The following is an 18389-nucleotide window of genomic DNA, read 5'->3' on the forward strand; positions in this document are numbered from 1 at the left end:
TGCATGGTAAGAAACCAGGCTTTGCTGCATGCTTCAATGTTTAAAATGAAGCGTTATGGTTGTTACTAGGCATGAAATTGGTGAATCATGTGTCAGATACATGTTGAAATATGCTTGACCTTGTGGTGTTATGACAAAAGTCATATGAAATTTGAGGCCTTTAAAATGTCACAGTTTAGCCCAATATAACGGGTATTTGAAAGCGTTATAAAACATGAAATTGACTGATTTTAGATTATTTATTGTAAGTGAATTATCAGTAGGCATTATTTTAAAGAAGAAGAAAAAATTCAGTTTTAAAAATATATTATTTTGAAAAATACTTTTAAATGTTTATAAATGTAAATATTAGTAAAAAAAAATGGTGGTTATACTTAAACATTTAATAATGTTTTTACAATTTCTAGAATTACTGTTTAGCCTCCCTAAAATGTTATTATGATATTCTTTGAAAGGGTTTAAGGCCATCCGTAAATCGCTAATTTGACTCACTCATAATAAATAATGGCTGAGATGTGAACAAACACACTCACACTGGCTTCAAATAACATCATGTCATCTGTGTTTAATGCACTGTGATTCACATGCAAGTTTCATAATAGGTTTCTCAAACCTTCAACAAAGTTTAGCCCTCTTATAACCTATGCTGTGTGCAGACTATTTCTGCATAGAAAATTAATACTACTTTTGAGATCTAAAACACTCTTTAGTGTGCACCAGTCCATGTGAATCATATCACGGCGCTGTTAAATTAAGACATGAAAATCCGCACAAATGTATCCTAGTATCTTCACGATGAGCAACGTTTTCATTCCATCTGAAAAATCTCATTAAGACTTGAGCTTCTGTCCACGTGTGTGTGTCTGTGTGCACGTGTTGAGCGTGAGAGAGTGGAAAACAGTGACCTAGCTGTTTTTTTCTGTCCTTTATGACTGTTTCTTGTCAAATTTCATAATGTGAGCCGGGTGAGATCTTGTGTAAAAGCCAAAGCGGGCGGTTATTGTTTTGTCTTTTCCTTTAAATACATTTGAATGCTCAAAGACAAATGTTAAATAGTACCACACACAAACCTTTGCGCTAGTAAAGAAAAATAAAGTTGGTGTCTGAATGTCATAGCTTGAATGAAAGAAGGAATTTTGTGAATTTTTCTGAACAAACTTGAGGTAAATTGTGATCATAATGTGAAGAGTGCTACATTTGGACTAACAAGATTGCAGATTCTCTTGAAAAATCTCTTACGATTCCTGATTCTTCTCTAAATAGTGGCTAAAATCGTAAAGTGTGCACCCGATTTAGTGGTTTGCAACTAGGTCAGTCTTAGTGGTGATGGCCCGTTCCATTGAGAGGAAGGAAGATTTATGCAAAAACGGTTCATTCCAGAAACCTCTCTCTAGAGAACTCAAGTCCGTAGAGACAGAGGCAATGGCTTTATTTTGGAAGAACCCAGTAAATCCTCTTCTTCTTTCCATGTAATGACCACAAAAGCCGCTTTATCCACAGGCATATAAAGTTTTCTATAAAACCGCTCACACCATCTAAATCTTGTCATCCAGGCTCCCACATAAGGTCCATTTTCTGGTCCAGTTCGCTGCTGTCCGATCCGTTTAGTGTCAGTAGAGGGCAGGAACATCATCTTTAGTGTCGAAGCAGCTGATGGGTCACCATCAAGTCTCTGCTAAAGCTGCTCCATCTCAAACTGGGTGTGTCCGTTAGCGGGCGCATTGGCCCAGGCCTCAGGCGCTCGTGGGTGTGAGTGGCTGGGCTTCAGGGGGTCTTCTGCGGGGCTGTGCGTGTGGGTTAAAGCATCCTGGGACGCTGGGTCTGGTGGTTTGTGGTCATAATACAGAGCCCATAGTAGTGTCACAGTCAACGTCATGGCTAAGATCTGGGCCACTCCGATCGACACGCCCAAGAACCTCAACACCTGCAACTGCTTGGTGCCCCGGATAAAACTGTAGATCTTGGGACCACAACCCTGTTGAAAACAAATTAAGTATCATATCAACATGAAATCAAAATTGACTATTCATTTTCTTAATGCATGTTTCTGGGTTGGAATATTCAAACTAACTAAAGGTTGGAAAATTCGGTGTCATTGACGGTGTCAATCTGTATTGGTGGAAGATTTATCAAATTGTAAAATGTTCAAAACTTTTTACAAATATTTTATTTATTTTATTTGACTTATTCTTTGATTAGCTTCCTATCTTGGCCAGGACACTCCACACTGGTAAATTACATTTTTAATAATTTCTCTCCTGGTTTAATGAAGCTCTAATATCATAATTCCAAAGAAAAATTGTCCCTGATATCAGCGAATTCCTACTTTTGAATACGTTACCAATAGCCAATTGGCTATTTAGCCATTGTTTTAGCAAATTAGCATTAGCTACTTTATTAGTCTGGCTACCTTATGACCAAATAATTCCCAATGGATAAAAACAGTCCATCCATTTACATTTTCCTCTCATTGCACTTCCTGTTTCAATATTCAAAATTCAATCAGTCAGGCCATTCAAAACAAACAATGTGGGAAAAAGCCTTCTAATTAGGGGTGTAACGATACCTTCATTTCACGATTCGATATATATCACGATACTGAACTCACGATACGATATTATTGCGATACTCCCAAGACATATGATAAAAGGTTAACAAAAAAATTACTGTTGATTAAAATGCTAACTTTGATATTACATTGTGGGTTTAAATGAACAGGTTTGGACTTGGTGCTTGTAATTCAAGGACAATCGTGACACCAGAATAAAAATATTCATGATTCTGAAGCTGACCATTGCATTATTATACATTATAATCAACATTATATAGTAGTTTAATGTAGTACTGACACTAAAACTCTGAAAACATGATTTTTTTTCTTATACAGTAATTTCTATTTTGGGTGAACTATCCACGATACATATTGTCACTATCCACGATACGTATTGTTGCATTTTTGTATTGCGATATATTGTGGCACGATATATTGTTACACCCCTACTTCTAATAGATCACTGTTGTCTCTTCACATTAACTGGGATGTGAGAAACAAAATCACACTTCTGCTTTAACAGTTTGTTTTCATGTAACTCTCCCCTACAACAGCTGCCACACTAATATGTGAGCAATGCGACCCGTTCATCCGCTCGCGTGTGTGCCTGCGTGTTTTGGGGTATTTCCTATGTTGAAGTGTAGAAGAGCAGGTAAACTATTTCCTGTTAGTGAGCGATTTATACTGTGGAGTAATTCCTCTGTCATCCAGGAGAGACAGGAAGTGTGTGTGTCTGTCTGTCTGTCTGTCTGTCTGTCTGTCTAACATTCTATCTATTGCTCTGTCTATCTATTGTTCTATCAATCTCTGTCTATAAGAATAAAAGACTTAACAGTATGTGGCAGACGTGTCACAGGCAGGGCATCTGAAGAGCAGGGTGCTGGATGAGACACTGTTGTGTTTGTCCTCGACCGTGTGTTTTAGGACTCCACACACAGGTGTGTCTCTGAGCGTACGTGACTGATTTGAATTGCACTGCTGGAGTCGCTCATAACACTCACTGGCAATACAGCTTGATTAAACTCACGCTCAGCAGGAAAGTGAATCTCTCCGCTGTCTCGCCTCATTTTTACAACGTCACGTTTTAATTAGGGCTGTCAATCAATTCACTTTTGTAATCAAATTAATCGCATGCTATTCCACATATCAATATTTGCTAAGCCCCAAATTAAAATGAAATTACACTATTGTGACAGATGAGTAAATCATTGAACAGACATCACAAAAAGTGGCTTTTACAAGTTTTGTTTTCATATAATTATAAGTCTATAACATAAGTTTAACACTGGTTCACAGCAATAATTTAGAAAAGTTATCAATCCGGGTTAGACATGGCGATATTTTAAAAAAATGTGTCTGTGTACAAATGCAGACGAACATTTTCAGCTGTTGCATCATAACTTGACACGTGCCATGAAATGCCATTGGACCACTTGTAAGAAGACCCCTCTTGTGAGTACATTTATTATTTCCAGATGTTGAATCAATATAAAAAATAAGCAAGCTCACCTCCTGGTAAAGGTCACTGAGGTCATTGTAGTGGGCGTTGCGTGCGCACCCTGGATATTGATTGGAGCAGCAGGAGTCAGGTGGCCACTCCATCTCTGTCATTTCCAGCCAGTCAGTGAAGTAGATCACTCCACAACACTTTAACTGTAAGGCACATTTTCATACTACGCTCAGTGAAAGGAACTATTTTTGATGTATACATATATTGGCCTGTGTATTCCATGCATATAGGTTTTCATATTATTTTTTCACATATTTTACATCATTGCTGCACCTCTATGAAGTCCCTCCACCCACAACTTTCAACAAACTACTAATGCAACTCAACTAGGCATTGTCCCCTTTTTTTGCGTATGCCTTGGGCGAGAATTATTTAAATGAGAAGAAAAGGTAGTTCAGAAACAGTCCTTACGGATATAGAGAATAACTAACTTTGCAAACCTTTTTCATGTTCAAACAGCAACGTTACACTCTAAAGAAAGTTGAAAAAGTTAAAAAAAATAATATATATATAATAACTGGTGATGATTTTGTCCCCTCACCTCAGTCTGTAAAGAGTTCCAGGCATGCGTGAGCCACTGGTAGCGCTGCAGGCCAAAATGAGGCATGCGTGACTTTAGACTTATCATATCAGACCTCTGTACCATAGGCTGAAGAAAGAGAGAGAGGGGGAGTTATGGAGAAATATTCATGGAGAAATCATTTCACAATTTTAAAAGCCCTTGTGATTTTTGTAATCACATAAAAATCATTGCCCTACACTGTTATTACCAACGTTTTCTAAATAACAAAAACAATGTGTTTTCCAGGCAGTTTAAAGGACCATCCACACGCCCACACGTCCAATTTTAGGCTCTCTTGTGACCATTTTATTGGCTAGCTATGAAAATCCCCTATTCACAAGTGCATGCATCTGTTGTTTATATAGTAGTTGGCATTTTATAATTTAGTCCTCATGAGACATGTCTCATATGATGGGCAGTACCCACAATGCCCGGAGGTTAGGAGTGTCATCTCTTATTTTGGGCAGCAGAACTTGCTAAAGCAGGATAGATTGAAGTCAACATGAAATCACAGTCAACTATTTGAAAAAAAAAGATTTCCTTCTTTTTTCTTTTTTTCCCCCAGTATTAAAAATACTGTTAGGTGCATAAACCTGCATATAAATATAAAGTTTAAGGACGAATGGATGGATGGATGCTATTGGGATGTCCAATTTTCTCAGTCCAATCCAATTCTAATTTATAAATTAAGCCTCATTCTACAGATTTTTTCTCAAAAACCAGTTTCACTCTGAAATAAGTCACATTTTGGAAATAAAATGGGTCGCGAATGCCATTTCATGTTTACTTTAAGCTGAAGAAAGTTGGAACGGATGCACTGTTGATACAACTGATAGCATGTAACCAGGCCAGGTGCCGCAGAATAAACAGACTCATTGCCCTTAAGCTCACAAGGGTCACATTAGGCCACAACAGCACAATAGGACCATCAAACCCAGCAAAGGTTTTGGGGTTTGTGATAAGAGTGTATCTTGAAGCAGAAGCTGTGTATGTCTGAGTGAGAGAAGCTAGATTAAAGCCAGGTGTGTGTGATATCTTCCCCTGGAGGTGCGCCTTATCTCTCGTATCCCTGGGCTAACAGAAGCAGATGCTACCTGCAATCCCTTTTCCCCTTGCTGATCAAATCTTTTAGTCTGCACAGATCCAGGACAGGTTTCTGTAAAGGTTTCTGATGCTAATCTGGCTTTAAGAGCCAACTAGAGCATTTACATATGACTCCATCCTCAACCCCGCACATGAAAACCCTCTGCTTATTAACTCCCCAAAAGGAAGTCTGCTTGAGTCGGGCTTTTGAAGTCATAATAGTTAAGATTAGACCGTAAGCAGGCGGTTCAGAAATCGGATCCTCGTTCCGTCTTCTCCTGGGAACGGCCATGTGGCGGCCGTGTTGTTGACGTGAGAGAGGGAAGAGTAGGCATTTCTGTTTATTCATAGCACCACGCACCTCGTCATACGTCCACACTCCACTGGCCAGCTCCACGCAGAATATCACCATCAGACTGCCAAAATACTGGGAATGCACACACACACACACACATAAAAAAAGAAAAGGGTTGGTTAAAAATATCTTCTGAAACAATAGGCCAGAAAGAAAGGTGTTGATGATAAGACAGAGAAATAAGGGCAAAGTGTGTGTGCTTGTTCATGTATGTTCGGATCTGGATTCTGAGGTCTGTTTTGTCTCTCAGGTTTTCTCTCGGGAGTTTGTGGCAATTGTGACAGACTGTGTTCAGAATAGCATAGTCATGCTATTTTTTGCAGGATGTATACGGTGCAATATATGTAAAAGAGCACACTGTATACCATTATACAATCCACCCAATTGCAAATAAATGTATAATGTGTGTGTATATATATATCATTGTTTTGAAGACTTAAATATGAAACGTAACGAGAACATAGTGATAACAATGTAGCATAATACTAGTTGAATTGTTTATTTATTAATGTCTCCAATATCTAAAAAGTAGTATGCAGTATGCTCAATATGCTTGGGTGGATGGAACAGAAGTTCCAAAGTTTTTTGCATTCGCACATGCACAGATTTTGCATTTAGGGCAAACTAACACATCCATCTCATCTCCTCCCTTCCTGAAGACAAAGACACTCTGTCTTTCTCAAAATCTCTAACGTACATAGTTCCCCTCGGTTGAACACACACTTTGAGAGAGATAATCAAGATGAATGACAGTGTTAGGAGCCGCATTGAGAGCAGACCCCGTCTGACGGCTTGTTTATTTGGGAGAATCTAAATATTTGTGGCTTTTCTATGCCTGTGTTAGCATTTCAGCTAGTTTGTCATACGCTTACCACACAAAAAAAAAGACAACCGTTTCTCTACACACCCTTCCCTGCTAATATCTGCCCTTCGAATATGTCCAGTGTGAACTTGTAACCCCTGGAAGTTCCCAACAAGCTGGCTCATCTGCAAACACACACACATTTTTCTCAGGGGTAAGAGAGGTTACATTCTCTCAGCGACCTCTGGGTTTATTGATTTGTTGAGAGTTTTACTCTTCCTCTTTCACACTCAGACATTTTTTGGCAAGTACTGTTACAGAAAACAGGACACTGTGAAATGGATGGATTTCCTTTTGACCGGAACGATTAACACCCCCTTTTTTACTTAGTCATGCAAACAGAACGAGAGTTAGATGCAATCTAGAGTCTAGTATTAAGTCATATCAGAAATGTTTTGACAGATGGCTACTGTTAATGTCATTAAACTGGTGCTTTTGGGTATACTTACAGTTAGAGATTTGAACAAACAATGCTATGGACACGTTGGACGCCTCAAATTGTGTGTCTTATAGAGGAAAGATGTGCTATTAGTTTTTTTAAGTGATGAGGGATGCATAGTGCACCATATTGGTTATTGGCCAACGTTACAGATGTTTTTAATTATTTTTCCATATTGGCTGATATTAGGTATTTAATAAAAAATTACTCATTAGCTGGATGCCTGGACCAACCTGAAATATATACATTTTTATAATATAAGCAACATTCATGAGAGTGTCCATGTCAGATTTTTTATTTGAAATATGAAATGTGAGTTTGAAAAGCAGTTTTTGATATTTAATTATTTAGCAGTTGGTTTTAAATGACCAAAATGTAATAAATTATTTTTTTAAAATCTTTAAAGCTGCAGTCTGTAACTTTTGGCGCTCTAGTGGTTAATAAACAGAACTGCATGCGTCTTGCGGGAAAAACATTGTAGCCGGAGCTACTTCTCTTTGTTTATGTCTATAACGAGTCACACGGGTACTGGGCTAATCCGCAGTGGTGGCGACCTGACCGGTCTAAAATAATCTGAATATAAAATATATAAACACTTATATAGGTGTACTATAGTGATTCATGATAAGACAAAATGGATTCATAAGTTTGGAAAATGGATTCATGATGTACTCGCTCATAATATACATTTTGTAAAATTTGAACACAAAAAAAGTTTTTGAACCAATAGTAATGTAATAACACTTAAATTGTATTATACCATGGTCTGTCTGAATACTCGATTCTGATTGGCTGGACTATAAGCATTCATTTAATGTGCCATTGAACGGAAGAGAGTCTCTCGGTCAGATCTTTTAGATTTTCCTGGCAGAAATGACCTTAGGTCATCACATAAAAATCAGTCAACAGGCTTTCAGGAAGTCAGGGAAGTTTTGTTCACACATTGACAAAGAACTCATGAAAATTTGAATCTATTCCACCGTTCAAGATGAACTCCTATCTGCTCTCCTGATCTCTTGATTGCTCTGACAGGACAAAGAGTGTGTGAGAGTGTTTGAGTTAATGTGCATGTGTGTGTCCGGCCAGGTCGCAGCACTCAGTGAGAGGGCGGCTGGTGAATGGTGCGACCACGTAACCCAAGTGCCTCTCCTCTCTTCATGTCTTCCCGCTCTCCTCCTGGATTGGTTTACCTATTGTATCTCAGCCAGATAATATTGTTTGTCGCTGAGCCTCTGGGTAACACAAGCCCACTGGGGCAGAGAGGAGAGGAGAAAGGCTCCTCAGGAGATGAATGGAGACCCAGAGAGAGGAGGAGGAGGGGGAGAGATGGGCAAAGGAGTCCCAGAAAACAGGTCCTCAGTCTGGGTCAGCAGACGGGACCCCACCCTCTCGCCCGCCGCACACCTGGGACTGAGAGCCACAAAACAGCCCTCTGCTTACTCTCTCCTCCCCCTTCATGCTGGGATTTTGTCGATTCATCATCATAAAATAGATTTGCTGACCTTCTAAATGTTACACAATGACAGCCTTTCAAAGGGTCGGTTGCATAGAAAACTGAATTATCCTTGCTCTTTTGAAATAAAACAGTCCAGCATGTTCATAGAAGCTGGAAAATGGTAGCTTAGAAATCACAGACATGAACATTTCTTATTTACCATCAAGATTTTTTAGATTCAAATTGAAAAAAGTCTGAGACCTCTAGTGAAAAATCTTCTATTTTTGTTATTTGATTCTAATGTTTTCAGTACGTTATATTTTGGTTTAGATTATTTTTTATTAAACAAAAAATATTATTAGTTAAATGTTTTTATTTAAACATTTTGTTTTTATATTTTCTAAATTACAAATAAATTTAAGTTCTGATCTAATTTCACTGCATTAGCAGTAAGCATCTTGAACATTGTCAAAATTTATTTTTTAATGCATATTTCTTATTTAATTTATATATATGTATGTATATAATTACATATTATGTAAATACTAATATATTAATAAGAAAATATTAGTATTAAAATATATATTAGCACAAAACCATTAAACAATTAAATTACATAAATGTTACTTTCACTTAAGGGAAAAAGAACAGTCTGGATACTTTGTTAAATATCTATCTCTGCGTTTCGACATCAAATGGGTTTGGAACAACATAGTATTTTCATTTTTGGGTGGACTGTTTCTTTAAAGTAGAAAAAGCAGCCTGTTTAATAAGGGTCAGATAGAGGGTAGATTTTCCTTCCTCCCCAAATCATTTATATTATATGTGCTAACAGCCTGTCAAGATCTTGCCATTTCAGAAGTCACAATGTCACAAACACATCTGTCTAAAAAACACACAGAAATCTCTCACAATGGATATAACTATGTGGCCTGTATTTGGCCCTCCTCGACAGTCTATCATGCTGAGTGAAGTGCAGCGCTCGTACATTACTCCTGTCTAACTCTTTGTCTCAGAGTCGCAAGAGCTTTACGACCTCCATAACCTATAGAGCGAGTTTCTACAAGTGTCGGAGGAGGTTATTATCACCTGAAACACACATTCTGATGATACGGATAACTAGACGCAGGGTTGCACCATGACATCTAATATAAGAAATATATTGCCTTGTATTATCCCAGTGTAGTTATGAGGTGAGAATATGGTAAGAAGTGACTTCCTGTGGCTATAATGTGTCATGCTAGATTTGAACACAAATATCTGTAGCAGAGATTCAAAAACAACATGATACTCCATTCACAATGCATATAACTTATATAATAAGACATATTTCCAAGTGAGAAACAATATTGGTTGGGACTTACTGTAAGGGCATTCATCAGGATTTGATTAGATGTTATGCTTGCTGTGATATTATTAGTTAACATGAATTTTTCTGCCTGCGCGGATTTTGCCACATCATAAAAGATCATGGCAAATATGGGCAATTGTAATCAACATACTGACGACGCAAATTGTTTTGCTTATTCTCATCCTCAATGCATGTTGATCAGCTTATTGTGAATGAATAATCATTGCATGTTATTCCAAAAAAGCTCAAATGTTAGTCTTCGTAAAAATTTACTACAAATATTAATGTTTATACTTCATACTCTCCCGTGGACTCATGGGATTGTAAAGCATCCATCGAGTGCGCACTTCATATTCTCGCCGGAAGTAATAGGTCATCTGGGTACTTTTCGCCTGTTTCATGAATATGAATTCGGACATATTACTCGGCTCACATACTCTTGTTCGACTACTGTACAAAATGGAAGTAAAATGGGTTCAGGATGGCTTTGAGGATGTGACATCTCTCTCTGCTCCCCTCTAGTGTGTGAAGTGAAGACGCAGAAGAGATGTGTGGATAAAGAAAGCGAGACTTGTTTGAATCTGGTTCGAGGGTGTTTGGGGTCAGCAACGTCAGTGCCAGCTAAACTTAACATATTCTCGGTACACAAAACCACACGCATTCCAAACCACACAATGTTCCTGCTGTGCTCGTCTTTTGTTTTCTTCTCTTCCCAGTTCTACTTACCCAGGACAGTAGGAGCAGACTGCACTTGAGCGTGCCGCAGTAGCCCACCATGGCCACGATGATGAGAAAACAGCACACGGCGATGACGACAGGATGGACGACGGGGGAGTATGTGAGAACGGCTGCCTCCTCCAGTCTTGAGAAAGAGAGAGAGAGAGAGAGAGACAGAGAGAGAGGAAGAGTCATTTCTTGGCAGGCTTTTTGTTTATTTATCCGTCCATCCTGCTCACTTGCCTCTTCCTTCTCTCATAGGGCAGCATATTTGAGTAATACACCAGTTGCAAATAAACAGTGATTATACTCTGTAGGAATGCAAACTCTCTCGCTCTTCCTGTCTCTTGCTGTCTCTACTTCTGTTTGGCTCTCTTTTGCACCAGTTTTCTGAGATGCAACAATGTTTTTAATAAGGAAGACGTGGAAAAGCTACAGTTTAAAGGAATATTCTGGATTCTGAATACTTTAAGCTCAGCTTATGAGGCATAATGTTGTAATCGCAACAAAATAAATTCCATGTGTCCCTCCTTTTCTTAAAAAAAAAGCTAAAATCTGTTGTGCCAATGAGACACTTACAATGGAATTGAGGCCAATTTGTAAACATTAAAATACTATTTCAATAATATAGCCACAAGTTGTAAACAAAATGCATGTAAACATGATTTTAGGGGCTGTTTACATGACACCATTTTCAACTAAAAACTGTTTTAATGCGTTTGGGCCGTTCATTTACATTTTGGGGGCCTAAAAACGATAACTATTCGTTTCTGAGAACGATACTGTTATCTCCGTGTAAGCTATAAAACGCAAATTTGTGAAAACAGTGACATCATGCGAATGTTTAGTCTATAGGCGCGTAGTTTCTTTCCAAAGGGACATCGTCAACTTCTGGCCTGGCATGCATTATACAGCCATTTTTAGATGTTTTTGACCCTGTAGAACCTAAAATACTAAAACAACTGTTTTACTTTTAAGAGTTTGAAGTTATAACAGAAGAATATGTGTTTTTATACATTTTAAAGCTTCACACCTTTTTAAACCCTCCAAAAATCGGCCCATTGTTAGTCCCTCACCATAACCTATTTTTGCTTTAATGAAAATCAACATATTTAACATTATGCTATTAGGGCTGTTGATTAAGCTGAACTTGTACTGAATATTTCCTGAGGTCAATATCTAACTAAAGATCACACAAATGCACACATCTGTATAAGTCTGAAACGTTCTATTCTAGTTGATATCCTATTATGTTTCATTCTGCAGAGATGAGATTTTTAGTCATCATAGGAGGGCTGACTCAGCATGTGACTTGCAACGCAACTCTGGTAAACCTATTTGTTGTGTACAATCAGGTTTTAACAATTTTCTCTCTGTTGATTCCCATTCATGTCATGATGTGGCCCACAGAGGGCTCAGTAATTATAATACACATCTTGGTGATAAATTGCTTTTTGTCAACACTAATTACGAATTACTTGCCTCCAGGATAATATTGGTTCTTTTGGGGTTTTTCATGCAGTTTTCCTTTTAATGCTTGAGATGATAAAAAAAAAAAAAAAAAAAAAAAAACATACACAAATGACTGGTTCTCAACCCAGGCCCTGTCTCAACTGGCAACTTAATGCATTTATCTGATTTATTCTCCAGAATTGCACACCTCATTCATGCTTGTAATTAATTCATAAGCTTGAGGCAATTTGATCCAGACCGGCTGAAAAACAGTAAATTAGACCTTTACATGGACCGCTGCCCCAAATGAAAGGATTTTACGGCTCACACCTGTCCATCGGCTGCGTCTCACCTGGTGTCTGCGGTTAAGGTGAGCACATTGTTCAGCTGATCCCTGAGGCAGGCGGACACTCCCAGCACACACAGGGCCATAAGCTTGGAAAAATGAGAAGAAAACACAGCACTTAAGCCACACTTAAACATCCAATTTTGAAGATATCATTTACAGTACCGTAGTGGTCAAAAGTGATGTCCGGCCTATATGAAAATCTACATCTTCACCCTTTATCCAAATATTATTCAAAAAGTGTTAACGATTTTGTATGCATATTGCGCAGTTGTGCTTGAAGTCTATTTTTTTATTTGTGATAACACAATGAAACATGTTGTCAAATTGTGCAGATATAATTTTTGGCTAGGCTGTCAGAAAAAGAAATGATAAACGCATGCAAAAACAAGAGAAGAAAACAAAATATGAATTAATAACTGATTATGTTGTAGTCAATGTATGCTTTTTCCTGTGAGCTGTTTGTTTTTCTATGAAAAAATAAAACATGTAGCTGTAGTTTGTCTTTTTGCCCAATAAATTTGGCAGATAAATAAATACCAAGGTTAGTGTTTTGTTCTTCCCTCATATATTATGGTTTGATAAAAACAAATAACTTTTGGTATAATTATTTGAATATTAGAATAAAAGTATTTAGACACTTTCTGGCTGCCAAATGTTAGTGGGACACCATGAACTACAGTGACTGGATACATCAATCACTTTTGGATCAGTTGGTAATCATACAATTGGCTCAGAAAAGTGAAATTATAGTTCTGAGAGACAGTCTGGCACACTTTTCTTACAGATGCCACTTGGTTTGATAATGCAATCCAGTACAGTTCATGCATTTTAGTTGTCTTTGGGGCCTCTGAATATTAAAAACATGGATTATGTTTGTGTCCATTGTTGGCTTGGAAACTTATTTAGGTGCTGTGCTATGTTTGACGTGTAGCAACATTAGTGGCATGGGTTTAGTTTGCCCTACGCAGGCATTCTTGGTCTAAAAACACACCCTGGTGCTTATCGCATTTAATTCCCTAAAAATAGCGGCCGCAGCAGAATGTGATCTGTGTGCCATTCGAGCATAGCTGGGATTCAGGCTGTCCTCTACATAAAGATAACATAGGATGGGGAGGGAGGGAACACAGATTGCGCGTGTGTTGGCGAGAGAGTGGCTGTTGCGCGTCTTGGAGAGCGCACAGCAGCACCGTGCCATGTAACGTGAGCGCTCGCTCGGCCACCTGCTCCGACTTGGACTCGTCTTACCCAGAAGAGAAAGTTGAGCGCGTAGAGCAGACAGCGCAGACATTTCACCGAATCCTCCCGGGCCATTCTAAGCACACCAACTGCTCGCCAAAAGACCTCATTTTAACTTCTGCCACCAAGGCACCATAACCGCTGAGGAGAAAACAACAATTAACAATCACATACTGCTTTCTTGAGTGGCAAGATGAACTTTGTTGGTCTCATAGCCTGGTAAGGCTGGGCTCTTGGTTGGTTATAAATGGGTTTTGGCCTCCTCAACACATTACAACCTGCAAAACTACCTTTATACCTGGAGACCATCTCAAACCACCTACAAAGGCCATCTAACCACCCAAGGCCAGCTGGGGAGACCATCTTAAACCACCAAAGTAAAGTTTCTTCCCCCATGCAATCTACATCACAAACAGTTAAATGTTCTCCCCACTGTGCAATGATCATTAAATGCAATATCACTTATATGTATTTGACAATACTTTACCTTTTTTATTCCATTCCCTGTTAATTCTACTCTATTCTATTTGTATATAGCACACCTGCACATACAAATGTCTATTTTGTATATGTATGTCTTATCCACATATATCTTTTTATTATTTTTTTATTATCTATGCACTGTTGTCTCTGTTTACTGGAAGCTTATCCTGTCACCGAAATTGGCAATTCAACTTTTTCTGATTCTGAATGCCAGCTTGGTCAGGCTGGGAGACCATCATAGACCAGCTAAGAGCATCTCAAACCAGCTAAAACTATCTGAAGACCACTTGACAGGCTGGGGGACCAGTAAATCATAGGCTATTGAAGGTGTTTTTAGGGAGGTTTATGAAATCCTACCATGTCATAAGTCCTTGTGCGTGTTCAGTGCGCATCCAGAATGTCTTGATATAATGTTGTAAATATCCGTAAGAGGTTTAAAGAGCAACATGTGATTTTAAAAAGACCAACAGGTTGCAACTTTCTCTTCTTGGAGGGTGCTTAATTTAACCTGGATCACTTTTCTAAACCAAAAAAGAAAAAAGTCTTCAAAAGAGAACAAGAAAAAGAAGTTTGGAAAGTACTGCACAGACAACCCCTTTATATTTTGTCCAGCATGAAGTTGTTGGAAACTCCTCAAACTTAGTTGCGCCTGCAGTGTAAAATCATATTGATATTCCTGACGGAGCTGCGCGCAACAGTCGGGCGTGTTCGCTGCGATCCATTCACTGCTACTGTCATTCCTGGCGTTATATGCTCCATTCAGGACCAGCTGTGTGCACCTCGCCTTTCCACAAGTGTTTAACTTCTGCATGTAATAGACTTTCACTCTAAAGTGTCATCCGGAGCAGCGGTGCCGGTGCCTCCGGGTCCTAAAGGCAAACTCTGGGTCATCCCGATTATGGCAAGCCGATTTAACAACAACTAATGTCTGTGTTAATACTATATACTCTATACAGCATTATAAGCAGTAGTGAATGCAACATTTTTGCCAGTGAATTCTATGTTGTTCAGATATCAACATATCATATCAGTTGTTGCTTCAAGAAGCTATAAGTTTTACTAACTATTGAACATGTAGTAATAGGCTATTTATTTCTCAGTTAAGTGGATATTCCAGATCTATCATGACAACTCTCTGAAGATTTTTAGCATGATATTGGAAATGACAATGCTGCATTTGTTCTTGGCGGAATAAATCGGATATTGCTGCTGTTGATTATTGCTGTTGTTGTAAATTAAAGGTTGGCAAGTTTTTTTTATAAACACTTTTTGTTATTCTGGTTGAAATTCTCTTCACATCCTGATAGCAATCAATTATATAAGTGCACATATATATATCGTCTGTGGAAGTCTCAGGGCCAAAAATATTCGTCCAATCACTTAATTCAGTCCGAATGCAATAATACGATGTCTTACCTGCCTGTCAGTGTATGTATTTCCATAATTCCGCATGCTCGTGCAGACCTCACACGTCATCTGCACGTTCTGTAAGATGCAGAGTTAGGCTGTCACAAGTAGCCGCCTTTTACAGTTCCTCCTGGACCAAAACAACAACCTTGTGCTCCGTAAGTCTAAGCTCTGTTAGTTGTTTACATTCATTATTATAGTAATGTTATGTGCTTTGAGACATGAGGTAATGCCGTCTCCTCTCGTGACACTTTGCAGACTCTGCTGTGTGCATGAGGTATGGCTTTAGAGAGCGCTCTGAATCAACGCTTGCTTGCTATTGCTAGCTGCTCCAAAATCGCCTACAGGAACTTATACTGCCAATAAAAACACTGATTTGAGCTGTGAGCATGTAACATTAGCATATATGCAATTGCCTGTATTAGATCTATAAAGGTGGAGCTGGGGAAGGTGAAGGGTTTTAGAGGAACTCTATAGTGACCACTAAACAGCTATTTAAATGTTGAGCAGCAAGCTCATTGGCTGTGACATGAACCAATAAATTTGTGCCATGTAGTTAACTATGTAAATATCATAAGGTTGTGTAAGGACCCATCATCCTGCGCCATCTGTTTCATGACAGAACTTGGATTTTTAATTAATATTACATCATGCTAGTTTACCGCACTAGAATCTATTCTAGTGTTTATATGAAAATTACATTTAAAATGGTTATAAGAATAAACTCAAATAATTAATCCCATATAGTAATGCCATTTCAAATAAATAGGATCTTTACGTCGTATCTGACCAGTTAGGGTCAACTTCTGGGCCCGCTCATTTTTGGGTGCCTCATATTATTAGCCATTACCTGCTTAACCAGTTTCTGTGGTCATTACATGCTTCCCAATCGCATGCATCAACAGTGCTTGGCATGTATCCAGATCCCCGCCCCTGAGATATCGTATGCCCGGGTGAGGAGGTCACATCTGATGGGCGTATTATTGTCTTGAGAGAGACCCAATCTGCTGTTATCTGGGAATGTGTGTTGATTCATTTTACCGTGCTGCAGCTGTCCTGGTAATTTATATAGGCTACAAGTATGTTACACAGGCAAATATTAATTTACAAAAGCAGTTTTTGTAATATTAATCCTAATCATCCAGTTATGTAATGGCTTTAAGCAAGGAACATATATAAATTAGTGATTTCTTTAAGTTATTTTGCTTGCAAAAATAATAGACTTTCTCACTTGCATCCAATACTTATTCAACTCCCTCATGTAATTCTCTTACATCAGAGTGGCCTGTTCTAACACTCATTTTAAATCTCTATTTCATTTTGTTAATAGTTGGGTTTTTAAATATATTTATTGTTCAGCACTTAAAGACAAAAAATGTCATTAAATAAAAAATCAAAACAAAAAAAAATAATATATTTTTTAGAAAACTGATCAGAAAAATACAGGTAGCTACATGCAAATGCAAAACCAATATTGCATTGTTTTATTTTGAGCATCCTAACTGTTTACTGACTGATATAATTTGATATTATACTGTGCAAATATAGCACCAGGAAATTCGGATGAGAAGAAATATAAAAAGACAACTCGCTTTTAAACGGCCACAAATGGATGGAACAGTCATCAAAAAAGCCACATTTCCTGTTTATGATCTCAGGCATATTTTTATTTGATCCAAATTGAGAGCTGAGGTGCAATGTCACTTTGCAGAACATTTCATGTCTACAGCTGTGAGGTAATTTTGTCTTGGAAATAAAATACTTTAATGGGATGTTTTATAAAAGCCTCTTCCACCACAACTGCACCAAATCATAACTGTCTACAATAAACGTGGGGTCAAGCCGAGGTTTCTTCCTCTCAAGAGACAGCTGGGTATAGTTACATTGTCTTCCACTGGCAAATTTCTAGCGGTATGTTTTACAAAAGCCTCTTACACACAGACGGCACCAAAATTGCAACTGCTATAGAGCAAACGTATGAATTGTCATCCCACATTACAGTCAGTGCTGCCCTCCAAAGGCCAAAACGGCATAAAACCTGCTGTCTAAAAAACTGTACACATGTAAAAATGTAACATTTTAAGAAGCTAAGGATAATTTTCATACTATTTTTAATTTTAAGTTAAATTATTATTTAGTAACTGAATAAAACATACAATTAAAGAGTTTGTTCAAACCAATGCAACTGTAAAATGTTCTATAAATGTATAGAAGGAAACTTCACATGATTAAAAAATAAATAAAAATTAAACAGCATGGAGAAAAATGTAGCTAATAGCTTATATACATTTATGTTGTCATAAAACAGTTTTGTATTATATAATTTTCCATTTCCATTTATTATTATACACACAAATTATGTATACATTTTTTTATTATATGGACAAAATGCAAATACCCTGTTTAACCAAAAATGTGTTTTATTAATAATGTTAGTCTCAAGCACATATTTTTTGTGAACTCTTTACTCAAAGGTGTGAGGAAAGGGGGTATTTAAAAATTCAAAAGAAGGACGAAGTTCCAGTTCAAAATGTAAAGCTTTCCCATTCTATCCATTCTATTTTTAGGGCAGAATTCACACATATTTGCTTGAGACA

The 18389-nt window shown here is 37.9% G+C and overlaps 1 protein-coding gene across 1 annotated transcript; it reads right to left on the minus strand.

The window, feature by feature from the left end:
- Positions 1 to 539: 539 nt before the first annotated feature.
- On the minus strand, positions 540 to 15214 carry tspan12 (tetraspanin 12). The gene is made up of 8 exons (XM_079624395.1): positions 14743 to 15214; positions 13912 to 14043; positions 12670 to 12752; positions 10875 to 11010; positions 6068 to 6133; positions 4603 to 4710; positions 4061 to 4204; positions 540 to 1975 (listed from the first exon to the last, which is right to left on the minus strand). The coding sequence occupies exons 2-8, from the start codon at positions 13975 to 13977 to the stop codon at positions 1676 to 1678; spliced, it is 903 nt and encodes a 300-aa protein (XP_079480521.1). The 5' UTR covers positions 13978 to 14043; positions 14743 to 15214; the 3' UTR covers positions 540 to 1675.
- Positions 15215 to 18389: the final 3175 nt, after the last annotated feature.

The sequence above is a fragment of the Phoxinus phoxinus genome (assembly GCF_949152265.1).
Source record: "Phoxinus phoxinus genome assembly, chromosome: 9".
In the NCBI taxonomy this organism is placed as follows: domain Eukaryota; kingdom Metazoa; phylum Chordata; class Actinopteri; order Cypriniformes; family Leuciscidae; genus Phoxinus; species Phoxinus phoxinus.